This window comes from Coenobita brevimanus, chromosome 93, assembly GCF_032717465.1.
Source record: "Coenobita brevimanus isolate Jiangsu-jjx chromosome 93, ASM3271746v2, whole genome shotgun sequence".
NCBI classification, from domain to species: Eukaryota; Metazoa; Arthropoda; class Malacostraca; order Decapoda; family Coenobitidae; genus Coenobita; species Coenobita brevimanus.
The window spans coordinates 49,464,909-49,484,558 of NC_137046.1; the positions used below are offsets into that span (position 1 = coordinate 49,464,909).

Consider the following 19,650-nt stretch of genomic DNA (forward strand, 5'->3'; position numbering starts at 1 on the left):
CTGTTTAGGGCAATTATGGACCCCGGGGAACAATTTCTTTGTGACTGACCATTGTTTCTGACCAAAAGCGAAAGTTTTAGCAAAAAAAAAAAAAAAAAAAAAAAAAAAAAAAAAAAAAAGGGTCGAAAAATGGTCGGGATTGGGGGGTACCATTGGTGAGAAAGTGGTCGGGACGGGGCGGGTTAATTGATTTCCAGCCCTCTTCTACCCTTATGGTTGGCTTTCAACATCCTACTTACCTGCTTTAGCCACAGGATGGAAATACTGTACATATGTGAGGAGGCTTCCCACACACAGCTCTTCCTCAACATGGTGGGGTCAAGGGTTTTCAGCTCATTACTTTTCCTCCTCTTACTGGCTCCTTTCAACCTCTGTCGCTTCACTGCACTGTTGCATCTTTGTCACTTTTCTATTACTACTTCAATGGTCACTGTTCCTCTGAACTGTCTGCCTCAATCCTTCCACCACTACAGTGGGGGCATAGCATCTATCTGGCAGCAAACTCTTATCCCTTTTCTGTTCTTTAACCATTCCTCCCAGTTCTTCATGTATGCAACAGGTCAGTTCTGGAACTGTGTTCCTCTGTCTGTATTTCATACTGCTTATGACTCCAGTCTTCTAAATGCAGTGTGTCCAGGCATCTCAAAATGAACAGATTTGGAATCTGGCCCTCTGTTACTTTTTTGGGGGGGGAGGGGAGGGCAAAGTGGGCAATGAGAATGTTTGGGACTGAGGAGTGGCTGGTTAGTGTGGTTATGGCCATGTATGTGGTTGCTCACATCCAGGTAAGGAAGAATGGAGTTTGAGTGAGGAGTTTTCTGTGAATGTTGGTGTGCATCAGGGGCCAGTCTTGAGCCCCTTGTTGTTTATTATGGCACATAAGGCCCTCTCATGTGACTTCAGAAATGGACTCCTGTGGGAGATGTTGTATGCTGATGATTTGGTGTTGACTGCAGAGAATGAAAAGGAAGCAGAGGAAAGGTTTAGGAAACAGAGATATGATATGGGGCACAAGGGCTTAAGGGTAAATGCAGATAAAACACTAGTGATGGCATCTAGGGTTGGGGGTGGTACTGTCAAAGAAGAGGAGGAGCAGCCATGTGCGATTTGCCACAAGGGCGTGGGAAGTAATTTCATCTTGTGCAGTGTTTGTGATAAGTGGGCGCATAAGAGATGTAGTGATATTAGAGGTAGACTGTGAGATAACGTTGATTTCATATGTGCAATGTGTCGGGGAAAGCATGAGGAGACTGCCAGGTGTGAAAGGACTGAACTTGCTGGTGAGTCTCTTGAGTGCATGGAAGAGTTTTTTATTTGGAGGACATGTTATGTGGTGGAGGGGGAGCTGAAGCTAGCTCTGTGGCTGGAGTGAGGAGTGGTTGGAAGAAGCTAAGGGAACTGTTGCCTCTCCTGACAATGAGAGGGCTCTCCCTCCGTGCTACGGGATCTTTGTATACGGCATGTGTTAGGACAGTAATGTTGTATGGTACTGAGACCCAGGCAGTAAAGGAAGAGGATATTCACAGGCTCAAATGTACAGAAATGGCAATGATCAGGTGGATGTGCAGTGCGCCCCTGAGTGCGAGGCCTGGGATGGCTAGGTTTACTATGGAGGAGTTGAGAGGTAGGATGGGACTGGACTGTGTTGGTGCTATGATGTGGAGGAAGGAGGATGATAATTGGGTGCAGAAAGTGAGAAGTGTTAATGTTAGGGATAGTGTAGCAGGAGACAGACTGAAAAAGGCCTGGGATGAGGTCATTAAGTGTGATGTCAGGGATTGGGGACTTAATAGGAAGGCTGCCGGAGATTGAGCTGCATGGAAAGCCACCATTAGGTGACCACGGCCGAGGCATGCAAGCATGTTGGAGCCTTCGAAAACGAAACAAAATGATCGAAATGACGAACAAGCAATCCTGCAAGCTTCTGGCCTATAGTTCCTTACTTTCCATATAAATTTTTTTCTTTCTCTCTCAGGAAGGGAAAGACAATCAAAACCACAGACATGGGATGAAAATACTGTCTTAAAAAGAAAAGAACTTGAGGGGCTGGAGGAAGGGAACAGGATATGAGGCATGACTATGAACCAGACATAAAAATTATCAGGAACCAAAAACAAAAAGAAAATAAACTACAGTATTAAGGAAAAGAAAGACTGGAAGAGAGGAGGGGAAAAGGTCATAAACACTAATCAAAATAATCTGAAACTAATCCAATGTAAGAGCTGAAGAGGTGATGGGGGAGGAGAGACAATCAGGAGAGATCATCGGAACCAGAACAGGGAAGCATCTACGTCTGCCTAAAGGCTGGGAGGGGGACAACACAATACATTTGTTGAACATTCTGAAACCCGAATGATGAGAAAGGAAAATGGGGGGAAAAGCTTTTATGAATCTGTAGTGAATGGTATGTCAAAAAGTATACGAATACTGTTTGGTGAATGTTATGTCCAATGTGCAGGAGGGAAGGGGGCTTTCCTGACAACTAGAAGATCCTCTGTAGATCAGCACCTGCAGATATGGAGAAGGGATGAGGAACTGGGAGAGAAAAAAAAAGAGGGACTGAGGAGGAGGTGGGGGAGGGAAGTTATTATGACAAAATACTGAAAATTCTGTTATCAATTCAGTGGATGAGTGTAAGAAACAGAGAGAAAGGGGTACGGGAAGGAACAAAGAAAGAGGACCAGAAGAGGAAGTTGGAAGAACAAGGAGAGAAAAAGTGATGGACGTACGTATGATTGGAATAGAATAATCATCAACTCATAATAAACATAATACTAAATCTATCTATCTATCTATTGCCAGACACCATAATCCCATAAGGGGTGGCCATTTGACTCTGAGTTATTTGTTTTACAGGGAGGGGCACTAACCCTCCACCAACCCACTTGTTGACACGTAGGGAGCACGTATGGTTTGCTTATGTGGTTACCACCCAGCGTTGTAAATGGTTTCTTGGCTTACAGAAACCATTTGGCTTGTCATTCAATGTAAAGCCACCTGTAATGGAAAGAAAAGCAATAAGAAGTGACAGGAAAGATGGGAGAAATAGGAAGAGAGGAGGGCAGGCACAGAAAAAGAATGATAAAGGCTAAGGAAGAAGTAGGCAGCACTACATCAAGTGAGTGGATGATGGTTGCCACCACCTACCACTATAATACTAAATGCTTTAGATTATTACTTGTTTAACCCTTTCAGCACTGGGACAGCAAATCATGTATAATTTTCTGCTACCACAAGATGATTTTATTCAGCTTAGGACTGCCCCCTAGTCTGGAGATGCCATGAACAAATCAAGTCACCACAGCGAACGGGATTACTGGTAACAATTCTTGACTTCATATCAGTGCAATAATATATACAGTATTATACATACATTTATTTGCATACTCATTCAGTATGAAATAGTTGTTTTCAGTGACTGGGAAAATTCAGTACAGTAGTACCTGTATGACTATTCATACAGAGTAGTGTGTCTTGAAATTGTATGTTATTTTCTAATTACCATATCTGTATCATATATGTTACTGTAATTCACACAGGTACAGTACAGTATAGGCTATTTACTACTTTAAGTATAGCATTAGTGACTTCCTGTAAACCTGCATGATCTCAAATAGGTACAAGTGTATGAAACCAGAATTTAGTACAAAATTAATGTGAAATGTGGTTCTATATCTCCTTAGATTTTTATTTAACTTAACAATCCATTCGGGTATTTTCCCAAAACCATGGGAGCCTGGGGCTAGGCTACCCACTTCATACATTTAAGGTATGACTAGCTGCACTACATGAGCTAGAAACCCCAACTACCCTTCGCAGGTTGACCTTTATAGGCTACATCCGGTTGAATCACTTCAGTACAGTAAACCACCAGTCATCTATAAAAACTCCATGAGGGCAACAGGGATACTGCACTACACCAGTACAGTACAATACATAGTATGAAAACTCACCCTTATCTCCATGCATGAATCATAAGGATTTTTATTCTGGGTACAGGCAAACCATTTCATTAAGTTCTTACCTTGCAGCCTTGCTAAGGAGAGACTGGGAGCGCCTTACTGGGATGGATTCAGGCCGTCGCTCTTCTTCGGTGGAAATTTGTTCAAACATTTTGAATTTCTGTTTCAGGTTGGCTGTTGACAAGTCCTCCAGGCCGTAGTCTGGCTTGTCCGTTGCTGTGGAAGTGGGGAGTTCTTTAGTGTTGGCTCAACATCTTGAATTACCCTCTTTTCATGATGAGCAGTGTGAATGTACTTTTATTAAGAATGTGTGTGTGTGTGTGTGTGTGTGTGTGTGTGTGTGTGTGTGTGTGTATGTGTGTGTGTGTGTGTGTGTGTTTACCTAACTGTATTATATAGGATTAGAGCTAGCTCGTGTTGGCCTATCTCTTTTCTACAGTTGTTTATAATCCAATCTAGATTTAAACATATGGATGCTCTCTGCTCGCACCACCTCCGGCTCCAAATATTCCAAATGTCTATAGTTCTGTTTGGAAAACTACATTTCTTTACATCACTCTGGCACTGACTCCTCTTCAATTTGAATTCGTGTCCTCTTGTTCTTGCATCATCTTTTACAAAAAGGTCCTCTTTACCCACAAGTTCTATTCCTCTTATTCCTCTAACCACTGTAATTAAATCTCTCCTCTCTCTTACGGTTGGCAATTTCAGCTTTTCTAATCTCTCCTCAGAAGGCAACTCCCTCAGGCCTGGTGTCAATTTTGTAGCTATCCTTTGTATTCTTTCTAGTTTACTGGTATGCATTTTCATGTGTGGTGACCATATCATTGCTGCATATTCCAGACTCGGTCTTATCATGGTCACTATTAACTCTCTCGGCATCTCTTCATCCATATACAGTATTTATATGCCACTCTCATGTTGGTCAGTAGTCCAAAAGTTTCTCCAGTAATCCTGTTTCTATGTTTTTCTGGCGATAGATTAATCGTGGGAAGGTCTGAAATTTGTTGCTCTAATCTATATCCTGGATGAGACCTCAACATTTTAATTAGAGTTTACTTTTTATGCCCTGTTAATTCATTATTTCACATGTAATTCAGACTGACGCACTCACGGGGTTGAGACAACATTGTTTCTAGCAATCTCAACCATTTTACTTAGCTTAGGGAAAAATATGTTTATGAAGCAGCTGCTGAACAATGTACTAACCCTTGTATTACATAACATCTTCCTATCCTGTTGAATAAAACATTTAATATGCCACAGGCCTAAAGGTGCAGATATAAGCTAGTAAGTTGACAAGAATACGATCCCTTAAAGTCTCACAATACTGTGAAACTTGATGTGTGGATACTCAAGACAGACTGGTCCAGGGGAAAAAAATAAAAAGGAAAGCATAGATGGAGAAACGAACAAGTGAAGTGATTAAAAAAAAAAAAAATACCAGGCTACCCCAGTTTTATGATGGAATGCAATAAGAAAAAAAAAAAAAAAAAAAAAAAAAAAAAACATTGCTAGGAGGGGTACCGTATAGTGAGGTAGATTTAACATGTAAAGTATAGGGATGCATTTTAAAGCCTTGGGATTCCTCCCCAACCCAACCAAATGGGTCCAAAAACAAGTTTATGGGCAATCTTAATGGCCTAACAGCTATAAAAGAAGCTAACCTAAGCCAAAGACTTGTAAATAACTCACCAAATCAAACAAATAATATCTAAAAATCATACAAAATAGGTTAGAAAATATTAAATTCTTGCGGGAGGGCTCAGCTGGCCATGGAGAGCGTGTGATGCAAACTTTTAGCCCAGGGGTGGGGAATGTCCGGCCTCCGGGCCGTATAAGGCCTGCAAGACCATTTGATCAGGCCCGCAAGGCAATTCATAAATGCAATTTCATAAACTCATGAACATATATATATATATATATATATATATATATATATATATATATATATACTGTATATATACTGTATATATATGAGGCCCCTATTAACATAGTGTACCAAGCGCCACTGCAAGCGAAACCGGGTTAAGTATACCACTATGTAGCCCAAAACCCTCTTTGATGTGGACAGCAACCAAGAGGGTACAGAAAGCAACTGGCATTAGGGTCTAAATTCCCCTTCTGTAACATGGTCTCAGTGCCCGCTTCACCTCAGTGCATTGACAAGCCTTCATGCTGGTCACAGCATGTACCAAGTGCCTCCCAGCAACGTGCTGTCGTCTGATGTTACCAGATGCTCACAGCCATGCATTTTTTTCACAGCATTATTAATTATTGTACCATTATTCTAACATAATGGAATATTTTAGCATAATATTGCATGATTTTAAAGGTAAGTTAGCCATAATGTACGGAAAATGGGAAAGGCAGAGAGCTCAGCAAGACACTGGCAACTGCGATCTGGGAATCTGTCGCGACGTGACACAGTTTTTTGTTTACCAGACGGCCTAGAACACTGCCTGGATTAACTGGCTATTTTCAGAGCTGTTTCAGAGTTTTTTCTCATTGTCTCGAGAACATGAGTGACTCTAGTAGTGAGCAAAAAGTTGCTGGTCCTTCTCATAACAAAATGAGCTTACCATTACATACTGTATTCCCAAATGGCTAAAATGAAATATTTCTTTTTTTATAATGGTTTTTAATTTCTGAAAATAGTATTACATACATCTATTTTGCTTTTGTAAACATTTCTCATTGATATCTTTGGTTGGTTTGATTTTTTAAAATGCTTACTGAGAGTACATTTTGACTATCAATATCCACACTGGAGAAAAACTCAGCTATTGTTGTACCTTTCAGAATGCTACTAATTTCTCTTCTACCATGATTAGCATGACATGAAAGTACGAACTTCAAGCTTAAAAAAGAAAAAAAAAAAAAAAATTCACTAGTTCCAAAGTTATGGCATTTTGAAAGTTACGCAACTTTAACTGCATTTTCCTCCATTTTCAACATGTGGCGTTTGGTACACTATGTTATTAGGGGCCTCATATACAGTAAGACCTCACTATAACGGACTAACTGGGGCCCAAATCATTCCGAAAAATGAGAAATTCCGATAAAAGCAACATCCGGACTTCCCCCTGCTAATCCGGACTTTTTCCAATATATCAAACATTAGCTCGGATCACATGAACGGTTTTTAAACTGTTTTGACTATCATTGCGGTACTGTATTGTGTTATAACTTCACTACATTAATGAAATGGTACAATATATTTAATAATACTGTACTGTACTGTACACTGATATACATGTCTTTATTTACATTATTGTGGTGAACATAGCCGAAGTGGTCAGGCAGTCCGGACTGGTTCTGGCTTTATCAGACTTTTTCCAATATACAGTACAGGAATTTAGTCTGATAGCTCCTAGAGTCCGATAAAAGCAAATTCCAGTCTACTGAAGTCCGTTATATCGAGGTTTTACTGTATATATATATATATTTTTTTTTTATGTGAGGAAGAAGGAATCAAAGGCCATGAGCCCGCAAAACTGTTCCTTCCAAGAGAAAAACAAAATACAAGAGAGAGCCAAATTCAAGATCCATTTATTTCGAGATGCCTGGACACACTGCGTCTGAAAGACTGGAGATCACAGGAAGCAGGAAATACAGACAGAAGGAGACAGTTCCAGAGTTGACCTGTTGCATAAATGAAGGACTGGGAGTAACGGTTAACTCTTGCATTAGAGAGTTGGACAGAAAAGGGGTGAGAGTTTGCTGCTAGACGGGTGCTACGCGCCCGTCATAGAAGTGGAGGAATGCATGCAGACAGTTCAGAGGAACAGTGACCATTGAAGTAGTGATAGAAAAGAGAAAAAGATGCAACATTGCGGCGAAGAGACAGAGGTTGAAGGGAGTCAGTAAGAGGGGGAGAATTAATGAGATGAAAAGCCTTTGACTCCACCCTATTGATAAGAGCTGTATGTGGGGAGCCTCCCCACACATGAGAGTTGTACTCCACACAGGGGCGGATAAAACCCCTGTATAGAGTCAACAATTGTGCAGGGGCAAAGAAGGAACGGAGTCGGCTTAGCACACCCAATCGCTTGGAAGCAGATTTTACAAGAGATGTAATATGATCTTTCCAAGACAAGTCCCGAGCAAATGAAACCCCAAGCAAGTTCAAGGATGATGCAGGATTAAGTTGAGTATTATTAAACATAAGTGGGTATACCTGTGGAAGATTTTGTTGGGTTGTACCAGGCTACAGTTGATTTTAAGTTAATAATTTTGTATGGCCCACAAATGACGTTAAAAATATCCTAATGGCCTTAATAGGAGAAAGGTTCCCCATTCCTGTTTTAGCCAATCACCCCCAGACGATACCTCGCAGGACCCATCGCAAAACCAGGAGTAGGTCTTTGATAGGTGGGGCAAGGTGATATTCCTACCCACATCGCTAACCCGGGGTATCATATAATGGGGTATCCCTTAAAAATGCTGGTAACTAAAAGAGAAAAGAGAAAAAAAAAAAAAACTAACAGGAAGAAACTGAAAAAATTAATATGAAAACTAACAAACCCCAAATGGTTTTCAGTCAACTAGATACTCTTTTATATTACAACCTCACTCAGCTGTAGGCTAATCTGCATTTGTGCGTTATGCCGTGATGTAACTACCAACCAGTTTATCAAAATGTGTTCAGATGCAGATGATAAAATCTGGCTCAAAAGACTAATAAAATACGCTGTGTTCGTGGGTTACCGCATTACTGCAGTCATTTACTTATCAGTTATGTTGGGTATCTGACCAATACTGCAGGCTATATACGATCATCCCTCATACATTCGGCACCATCTATAAGTGGGTCATACAAGCACTTATCCATATGACAGCCGTTTCTGGATCGTGAATTTGTGGTGACACAGGGGCAAGTGTTTCATGGCCAGATAGTTTGCTCCTGCAAACAATGGAATTAGGGCACAAAACACCCCTTAAGAAAATTTCTATCTATCTATAGCCCGACGTCCTATCCCGCAAAGGGTGGCCGCAGACAAAACGCCTCCAAGTCGCTCTGTAACCCACCATTTGACTACCCTTCCCCCAACTCACCCCCCCTCCCTCATATACCTCTCAACTCCCTCCCTCCACCCCATCCTCGGTCTACCCCTCCCTCTCCCTCCCTCCACCTCACCTACATACACCCTCTTGGTCAGTCTTTCATTTTCCATTCTCTCCACATGTCCAAACCACCTCAGTGTATTTCTCCTAATCTTCTCAACCACATCCACATCTACCCCACAACGTTCCTTCACTTCTTCATTTGTTAACCTGTCCATCCCTGTCACTCCACATGCTCCTCTCAAGTAGCTCATTTCCACTGCTCTCACTCTTGACTTGTTCCCCTCTTGCAAGGTCCACGCCTCGCTTCCATATGTCATGGTAGGGATCACAATACTATCATGCAGTGACTTCTTAACTACCATACTCACCTTCCTATTTCTCATCACTGCTTTCAGTGAACCAACAACCTTCCTTCCCTGCTGTACCCTTTCACGCACTTCATCCCGCAAAGTTCCATCCTTACTCATCACACTACCCAAGTACTTGAATGCACTCACATTCTCCATATCCTCACCATCCAATCTACATAAAATTGAAATCGGTCCATCTGCGACCCAGTTGCAACCATCCTGCCATGTTTCATCGAAAACCTTTTTCCAGTTTCGACTGTGTTACACAAACGAACACACACAATGAAAGCAGTTCCTGATTCTGAACAGCTACCACCACCACCACCACCACCACCATCATCATAGTTACCATCACTATCACAGCTACGTCCACCACCAGCCTCATCATCACAGCTGCCACCACCACCATCATACAGATACCATCACCAGCACCATCATCATCACAGCTACTACCATTCTCTGCTGAATAAAGCAGGCTGGTCGTAACATCAACGAAGTGACAGACATCAGACTGTAAATGTGCTACTCTCTCTCTCTCTCTCTCTCTCTCTGCACAGATGCAAGGAACTCACAGAAATGTCCCGCCGTATTTTTCTGCCTACACAAAATGCAACACCAATACACCTTTCTTAAAATTTCAGTCAACATGAAAAAGTGAGGTTCATGGCCAAAGCCTTCAAAAATTCAAGCCCGTATATTGACGGACAGAGAACATACAAACGAGGAAAACTATCACCTAGGCGCTACAACATGCAGGCAGTAAAAATCGAGCAAACAAACTCACACGTAACTCGAACGGAGAGCAAACTGCAAAGGTGGCCACTGAATCGTTTAACAGTGTAAGCATAATCACGCACGGAAGCAATATAGGATTCAAACAACCGCGGATCACTGTTTGATGCTGCCGCCATTGCATTAAGCCACTGGCCTTATTTGCTTCGTTCCGTGTGCGCAACCAGAGACGGGAGACTTATAAACTGCTATAGTTACTCATGCTTATTAATTTGCACCTTAGTGTGCTGTTTTTAATCATTGTTTGGTTATTCAGTTATCACCTTACCTGTTTTTACTATATTTTTCTATACTCTTTTGACTTCGCTGAATTAGCTTTTGTTTCACTGTCATGGTTTATGCAATGTATATTTTACATTCGTTTATTTGTTTATTAATTTAATTACCACCCAACTTTTTTTTATTTTTTTACTAATTGTTTACGTTTTCAACCTCCCATGTCTTACGTTCTCCCCACAAAAACCAAATCTTAGTCATGACATGAAAATGTATCGTATGTTGGTGTGCAATAAGTAATAAGGGAAATTGTGAAAATTCTTTCACGACAATGATGTCTTTGACACTATTAACTTGTTACCTCCACATTAATTTGATTCAGGTTAGAGGCGTTTTCTGACTCAAAGGGATCGGTGCTGTTTCTGATCCCTTCACTACCTAATTTTATTCAGCTTTGAGGGGCTCTTCCAACTCAAAGGGATCGGTGTTGTTTCAAATCCCTTCACTACCTAATTTTATTCAGCTTAGAGGCGCTTCCCTAAATTCAAAGGGATCAGTGCTGTTTCTGATCCCTTCACCACTCGACACCACTCCAATGAAAAATCTCCAGGTAGTAACAAGAAATCAAGATAGTGTCATCGCAGTGGTGATTAATTCCACCGACGAATTACTTTTTCCCCATGACTTATGGTTTGACAACTATTTTTTTTTTAACCTACGCTACTGTTCTTTATCATATTAATATTCTGAAAAACAGACAGACCAACTTACACTACTTTTTTAACAGTGATTTTTTGCTTATTCGTTCATTCTTTCACGTACTATTCTTCAATCGCCTGCTTCTTATTTTCATTTCTTTCACAACCATAATGTATTTTATAATTTCTGCTGTTCTCTCCAGATTATATGTGCCTTAGGTGAGACTTTTCGAACTAGAGACGTTCGATAATCCTTCGTTAACCCTTTCCCTTCAAACGGTCTCTCCCAAACTCAGTAAAATCGTCTGGCAGTGAGCAAAATTGAAACTAAAATAGATGTGACCGTTATGAAGGGGTTAATAGAGCGAGTCAGACCGACACTATATTTTGCTGTTACTGAGAAAAGTTGTTAGAATTTAACCATTTTAGTGTGGCTATTTCTTATGCATATACAATTTTATAAATTACTAGTTTCTGTTCTCCCCTTTTAAAATATTTTCGCACTACTTATGCATGTAACTATACTTGTATTTCCTAATTAATTTCTTTACCATGACGGATCAGCTATTATACCCCATTCTATATTTGTATAGCCTATGAGCTACAATAATATGAGAGGATTGTTAATTCAACAGACTGGCAAATTCAGTAAGGTTTTTTGCTCATGTGCTCTTTATTTCCATTTATTTCAGATAGTGTTTCTTTTATCAAAATTTGGTTTTTCATAACTACTGCCTTATTCAAGACTTTTTCAAACTGCACTGACCTACCAGTAATCACTCTTTTTTTCAGAATCGACATTTTCTTATGTAACACATTAACTAAACTAGGAGCCATCTCACGATGGGATCTCACCACCTGCGTAGCCGGAAAGCTTTTCCTCGGCACATAATTTTGCACACACATTTCTGATTTGACGCAAATGCAGGATGTAAAACACACACGAACAACGCCAACCAACCAACCTCACAACTGAAAACATTACCACTCCGCTCGTTTTTGCAACGCAGGTGGTAAGCGAGCGGAGTGGTAATGTTTTCATTTCAATTGAGGTTGTCTGGCTGGCTTTGTCTGTGTGAGGGTAAACAAGATACAGTACCTCATAAGCTATCAACAGAAACTTTCAGGGTATCAAGATATGGACAAAAGCTTGGACGAGTTCGAAAATGGGCACTCGGGGTCAAGGTCACCAAAGGTCTAGTTGACCTTTGGCAGCCATTTTGGTGACCTTGACCATGACCCCAAGTGCCAATTTTCGAACTCGTCCAAATTTTGGTCATATCTTGATACCCTGAGTGTTTCATTTTATAGCTCAAGTCGTTCATGAGATATCTGGTTTAACCATACACAAAGCCAGCCAGCCAACCCCACAACTGAGAACATTACCACTCCTCTCGCTTCGCAACGCGGGTAATTAGTAATTACATTTTTGGCTATCAGCAACAAAAGTGAACAGATGGTCCCGAAGAAACTATACATGCCTTCCAATATTACGCTTATTAACCACAACCCCCCCCCCTCTCTCTCTAACATTGTAATGATCACGCAGAAGCCAAATTCTAATACCCATTCGGCTCATTCCGTCTTTAATTCCCCGGTAATCATCCATTTCAATCTGCTGTGTCCTGCGTCCGGGTCATGCAAGCCGTCATCCGCAATTACCTGACCTGACCTGACCTACCCTATCCCCGGGTCAGACATGCCAGTCACATTCCGAAATCACCCGACCTGACCATACCTGTCCTATATGATGACCTGTCCCGTCCCCAGGTCACGCATGCCAGGCAAGTTTGCATTTAACTGACCTGATGATCTCATCTGACCTGACCTATCCTGGGAGGTGTAAGCCCAGTCTTGTCTAAAATCATGGCTTGACCATATCTGCCCAGCCCGGACCTGGCCTTCAACTGTCTCACCTGATCCGACTTGCATCCCAGTCACGCAAATCAGATTAGTCGGTCATTTCCTGAACAAATCTGACCTGATCTGATATACTCTCGGCCATGCAAGCCAGCTCTTAGTCTGCAATTATCTAACATGACCTGACACACCCCGGGTTTTGAAATTCAGGTTACAGTCAGCAATTACATAACCTGACCCTGACATATACCCTAGCTCATGCTAGCCACATAGTTTGTAATTACATGACCTGGCCTGACATACCAAGTCATGCAATCCAGGTTATAGTCTGCAAGTATATGATCTGGCCCGACATGAACTGACCTGCGCCCGGCGTCATGAAAGTTAGTCCGCATTTACCAAGTCTGACCTGACCTGAGAGCGACGGTACCGATGACGGGGGGGGGGGGAGGTTATTAGGCAGGTCAAAGCATGGACCGGTCTGAAGGAATGAAGGACTGATTTTTTTTTTTTTTTTTTTTTTTTTTACCAATAATTTTTCGTTCCTTTTCTTAAGGAGTCACTTTTGTAAACGGGTCGTATAATTTTACTTCACATTATATTTCCATTCCTTTCCTTCAGCTTTTCTGGTTATACTACTTATAAAAATGAGTTAACTTTTTTCCGTCTCATTTCTTTCATAAGAACTACTGCTTTTTCTTTTTACTTATTTTAGGATTAGGCCGTCTCTTTTCTTCTTTTATATGAACTATTATTCTAAGAATGGGGCAGTTCCCCTCTCTTTTCCTTATTCTTCTGATATCGCTCTTAAATCAATTTTGAGAAGTTCATATACAAGAGACTTCCGATCTTACTGTAACACATATAATACTCCAATAAACTTTCGCCACAGGAACGGCTCCAGTTAACAAGCGGAGAAAACATTTAAAAAGAGTATGTGCGTATTATAATCTAAAATGCACTAACTACACTTCTGTGTATTGCTAATTCATACAGCAGATCCTGAACGTTCATCCACATAATCACGGGATCATTAACAGAAAAGGATTTACAATAAGCTGGAAGAAAAGTAGATATGAATTAATTAAGGATTGCAGGAGGAGCCAGGCAGATTAAGATGGCGGCCACAGCTTTCCCGCGTAAATCATCCGTGTCGCTCGGCTGACGGCACGGACACACGAAAGGCTGTGTGTGTGTTGTGTGTGTGTGTGTCTTGTGTGTGTGTGTGTGTGTGTGTGTGTGTGTGTGTGTGTGTGATAATCTTTGCAGTATGTACACAGGGGACGTTATGAAGTTACGAATGAGTCATAAATACGTAAACATGGAGCGATAATGTGTGCGTGTGTCTTTACCTTCTCAGCCACATAAGCTACGTTCACAAAGAGCAATATGAATGTGTGCGTATATATATATATATATATATATATATATATATATATATATATATATATATCTACAGTACATATGGACACACACACTATTGCCGTATATGCATTTGTATTTACTACTACAAACACATCCACATCCTACATAACTGTGAGCGTAAGATTATTACCAGTACACGGTATTTAAAATAAAAAAAAGTTTACGAAAAGAAATACATGAGAACTGAATATCTATATGCATGTTTTTATTCACCTGCTCACATGATCGTACAACATGGGTAAGAGTTATGAATGTCGAAGTAAAATTAACATTTAAAACGGTAGTTAGTGAGTTATAAACGAATTTAAATCACAGCCACACAAGTGTTAAACCACTCAATACACGCTACAAAATACAAGTTACGAAAACACCAGCAACTAAAATTCTACCAAACTACACACCAAACCTCAAACTTCACCATCATATATTAAAAGAAATATTGTCTATAATAATGTCCAACTACAGTACATCAGTAGGCACTCTACCCGACACGAGAAATGAATAATACTAGTATTAAAAATATATGAAATCAACATCCAGTCAAATGACAATGGAGAAAAAACTGTGATGCAAAAATAAGGTACTGTGATTTAACCCCTTGGCTGCGATGCGTTTCTCTGATAGGAATAAAATGAACTGGGGTTGGTTAGTATAAAGTAAAGAGTTTTTAGTAATCAGTCAAAATGATAAAGGCTACTGTTTATATATATATATATATATATATATATATATATATATATTACTCTGCAGTGAATTTCCCAAAGCTGGATAAACTTGTCTGAGGTCAGAACGAAAGAATTGGATGGTTCGTATAGCACAACTGCAGCTAAAGGGATATAAATTCAAAGTAAACACACCTATAATTTGTGGTTATAATGCATCCACGTGAACAATTAATGGCGCTGAAATCAAGACACACGATTAGTATTGGGGTGCGAGGTACTCGAGGGAGAGAGCGAGTATGTGTGATAACAAGCAGGTGAGTATGTGCAGGTGTGAGGGGGGTAGGTGTGAGGTGATAGGAGGGATGTTAAGAGTGACTCACATCTGACGACATCATCGGGAAGGGCCTGGGGTTTACTCTCCAGCACTATCATCTTGGGACGCCTCAACACTGCATCGGGGGATAGCATATTACCTCAGCATACTTCATATATATCTCTTTTTTATATTATCTCAGCATACTTCATATATATCTCCTTTTCATATTATCTCAGCATACTTCATATATATCTCCTTTTTATAGTATCTCAACATTCTTCATCAATATCTCCTTTTTATATTACCTAAGCATACGTCATACATATCTCCATTTTATGTTACCTCAGCATATTTCTTGCATATCTCTTTGTATTACCTGAACATATTTCATACCTACCCTTTAATATTACCTCGGCATACTTATTATACATCTCTGTATACTTAACAGCCACTGCCATACATTTTCCATACGCATCATATATCCTCATCATACAGTGACACATCTCATCAGGCACTACTATAAACCTCTTACAGACTCATCAGGCACTATAATCTTGGGACGCCTCAACACTGCAACGAAGGAAATTACCACAATGCACTTCATCCACTCCTTAAACAGTTTATTAATCAGTTACACACCTCTTACATACTCATCACGAACAGTAATACACCGCTTATAAACTCAACATTCGCTATTACTTAGGACGCCTCAACAGTACATCGGGGCACAGTATACAGTACTACCTAGGGACACTTGTCATACACCTCTCACACCTTTTCATAACGTTACGGTAGGAACCGTCCTTGTAAAATACCGTACGCAGTACAAATAAGGCGGGAGAGTTAATGTATGAACGCTGCAACAAATGCTAACACTACATGAATACATCTGACACACCTGTCACATGCCCCTCATGCACCTGCCAAACGGTCGTCACGCACCTTTTATATGGCGTACAAGCCCGTCACAATACAATAACACAGCTGTCACTCCTTCAACACGCCATATCGTTTATATCACACTCATCCCATAAGGCCGGAACATACAAGTCTCAGTGGCTAAAATAAACACGTCACGTCGTCACCCATATTAAAAAAGGACAAGTCGTTCAACGAGCTCTAATCCTTCAAACAGTACGAAATTTTTTTCAGATAATATATACACATAGACTAGTAGATAGGTAGATAGTTACATACAGACAAATAGACAAATAAAATAAAAATCCTCCTCCTCCTCCTCATCATCATCATCATCATACCATTTTTATCCTCCCCATCCTGCCATGGAGTGGGCAGAAACAACAAAAATGAAAAAGCTAAAAGTGTCATCATGTTGTTATGTGCAACAAAAAGTTACATCCACTACAATCCCCCCCCCCTCTCTCTCTCTCTCTCTCTCTCTCTCTCACACACACACACACACACACACACACACACACACACACACACACCTGACACCATACTGAGTGTATTATGTATCAAAACCACCTACACAAGTCTCTCTCTCTCTCTCTCTCTCTCACACACACACACACACACACACACACACAAATTAATAAATTCACCACACTCATGATACAGGTGGTACAAGAAATGCAACAGAAGTAACAATAAATAAAATAAACGAGTAACACAAAAACATTATAAAATATTATTCACTTAAAACACACACACACACACACACACACACACACACACACACACACACACACACACACACACACACAAATAGCGCATAATACAATTCCTTACCTACATAAGAGACACAAACTACAGAAAACACAGAATCTAGCAAAATTAAGGCCAAAGTACAAACTACACCAAATCATACTGAAAGGAGAACCAATATCAATCGAAAAAATATCCTACAAACTGTACAAAGCCAGAATGAGCGGAACTGAACCGTGTACAAACATGAAAAAAGAATCTTACAAAAGGGACAAAGGAAAAATCCCAGAACGCCAATAAAAGAAAAAAAAAACGAATAAATACTTCAAAATAAACAAATGAATCCAACAAAATGATTATGTGCATCCTACGAAAGAAAACTAAAAAATAAATAAATAAAACAAATAGCAGTATAATAAATCCAACGAAATGCTACAGAAAAAATACAATAGAAAAAAAAATGGAATGGAAGAGCAATGACATCCGGTCCGCGATAATGGGCACATGCAACCACCAAGGGAATTGATTACATCACGGCACACACACACACACACACACACACACACGTCCCCGTAAATGTTTTTCCTTGTTAACACTTGCCATGAAGCTGCAGTTCAACACTTGTCCCACACTCAAACACCACGTATGCACCCGTGACCCGCCATCTCCACACACATACGTCGGAAACATTGGTCCTTTCAGTCCGATGACATCTTTTATTTTTGGTACCACCAGGCACTTGTATTCTCCTTAGGAACAGCCTTCATTAACTCTCCCAATACGACGGGACTTCCCTAAGCTGAATAAAATCATTTAGAAGTAATAAGAATATAAAACAAAAGACGTCACCGAATTCAAGGGGTTAATCAATCTTTTATCGTCAAAGAATGAATCATTCTAGACATGGACTGAATTCTCGTTGGCTTGAGTGTCGCAGTATCTATTCCCCTGCGATCTAAACCTTCATGTTTTCTTGCAAGTTTCTGAAGCATATTAGGCTATGTGGATACAAGAAACAGCTATGGAAGAAGTGACACGAAATATCCCTTGCTAACGAGAATCTGGCTTCATATCGCGTGTGATAAATACATCAAACATTTCAATAACAATTCTTAACGTATTATATCTGAAATTAAACACACGAACAACAAAACATTAAATAATTTTAGACGCTATACTTCGAAATGGTAAACAAAATAAGCACAACATATACCATTCTTGACATTAAAGGCAAACAAACGACATGGCTTACAGATTATCTGGGTCAACAAATCAGTAAGTACGCAAACATTGTCACCACACACACAGTAACAATTAAATTCGTTCTTTCACATCTTCTAGACTGACTTCCTCGTTTTCGTCTCACCACACACCACCCCTCTCAGTACCACCCTATCCCTCATCACACACCACCACCATCCCTCAACCTCGTCCTCGCCACCACCTTCACCACACCATACACCACCATCACACACCACCGTAACCATAACAATCGCTCTCACCACACATCACTGCCTTCACAAAATCCCAGTGACCCTCCCCCCCCAACATACACCAACATCTTCTCCATATGCACATCACTATCCTCACCAGTTACCACAATACTCACCCTCATCACTCATTACTAAGATCTCTAATCATCACCACAACCCACCACCCTCACCCTCAACATACACTACTATGCCCACTACACCCTCACTATACACCACCACCCTCTGCACAAGCTACCACCCTCATCTTCATCATGCACACCACCATCACCACACACCACTATCTTCAAAACACACCACAACCACCACCCTCTACTCACCCCACCCCACCACACCACACACCAGTACCCTCACGACACACTCCACCTCCCCACACCACCACCACCACCCGCAACACAAACACACCCTACTTTCCTCACAACACATTGTTATCCCACCCAGCATACAATCCTACCTGACCACACTATAAACTATACCTTACTCCAAATTACATGACCACTCAATTGGAATTCCTCACGTGAGATACACTACACCTACTGCCGTACACACACACTACCTACATGGCAACACACACACACACACACACACACACACACACACACACATTGCAGCGACACACAACACTACACATACCACCAATAACACACGCAACACCTATCACACTAGCACACAACACACACATATATCTCTGGCCACAACATTATCACGCAAGGCAAGAGCTTTCTAACCACTACCATTATGCAGACGTAGAAAAACACTTAACACCATACTGCATCACAGGATATGCACAAACCAGTGGTAATAATTATAATTCCGCCACTGAATGTCCATAGCCACGCAAACCATAGAAAATTCAAGCAGCACCACGAAAAAACTTTTTTTTTTTTCTATATCGGAAAACACACCGCCTCACACTCACCAGAGTCTGGCAACACCATGAAAAACAGAGGGGATTTCATCACCCAACACACTCACAGGAATCATGCAATACCACGAAAAACGGGGCATTTGGGGGGTCTACGTCGAAAAACACACACCAACACCACGCAACACTCACAGGATTCTCGCAACACTACGAAAAACGAATGCTTTTTCTGTCCCTAAGTCGAAAAACACACAGTAACACGCACCACACACG

At 40.7% G+C, this 19,650-nt stretch overlaps 1 protein-coding gene across 1 annotated transcript in view; it reads right to left on the reverse strand.

The window, feature by feature from the left end:
- The window catches only part of LOC145412431 (uncharacterized), a 258,467-nt gene that overhangs the window by 137,079 nt on the left and 101,738 nt on the right, over positions 1-19,650 (reverse strand). Inside the window, exons 17-18 of the mRNA XM_080282316.1 lie at positions 15,419-15,487; positions 4,025-4,178 (exon numbers count right to left, since the gene is read on the reverse strand). Coding sequence (XP_080138442.1) covers positions 4,025-4,178; positions 15,419-15,487 — 223 coding nt within the window. The remainder of the gene's footprint in view (positions 1-4,024; positions 4,179-15,418; positions 15,488-19,650) is intronic.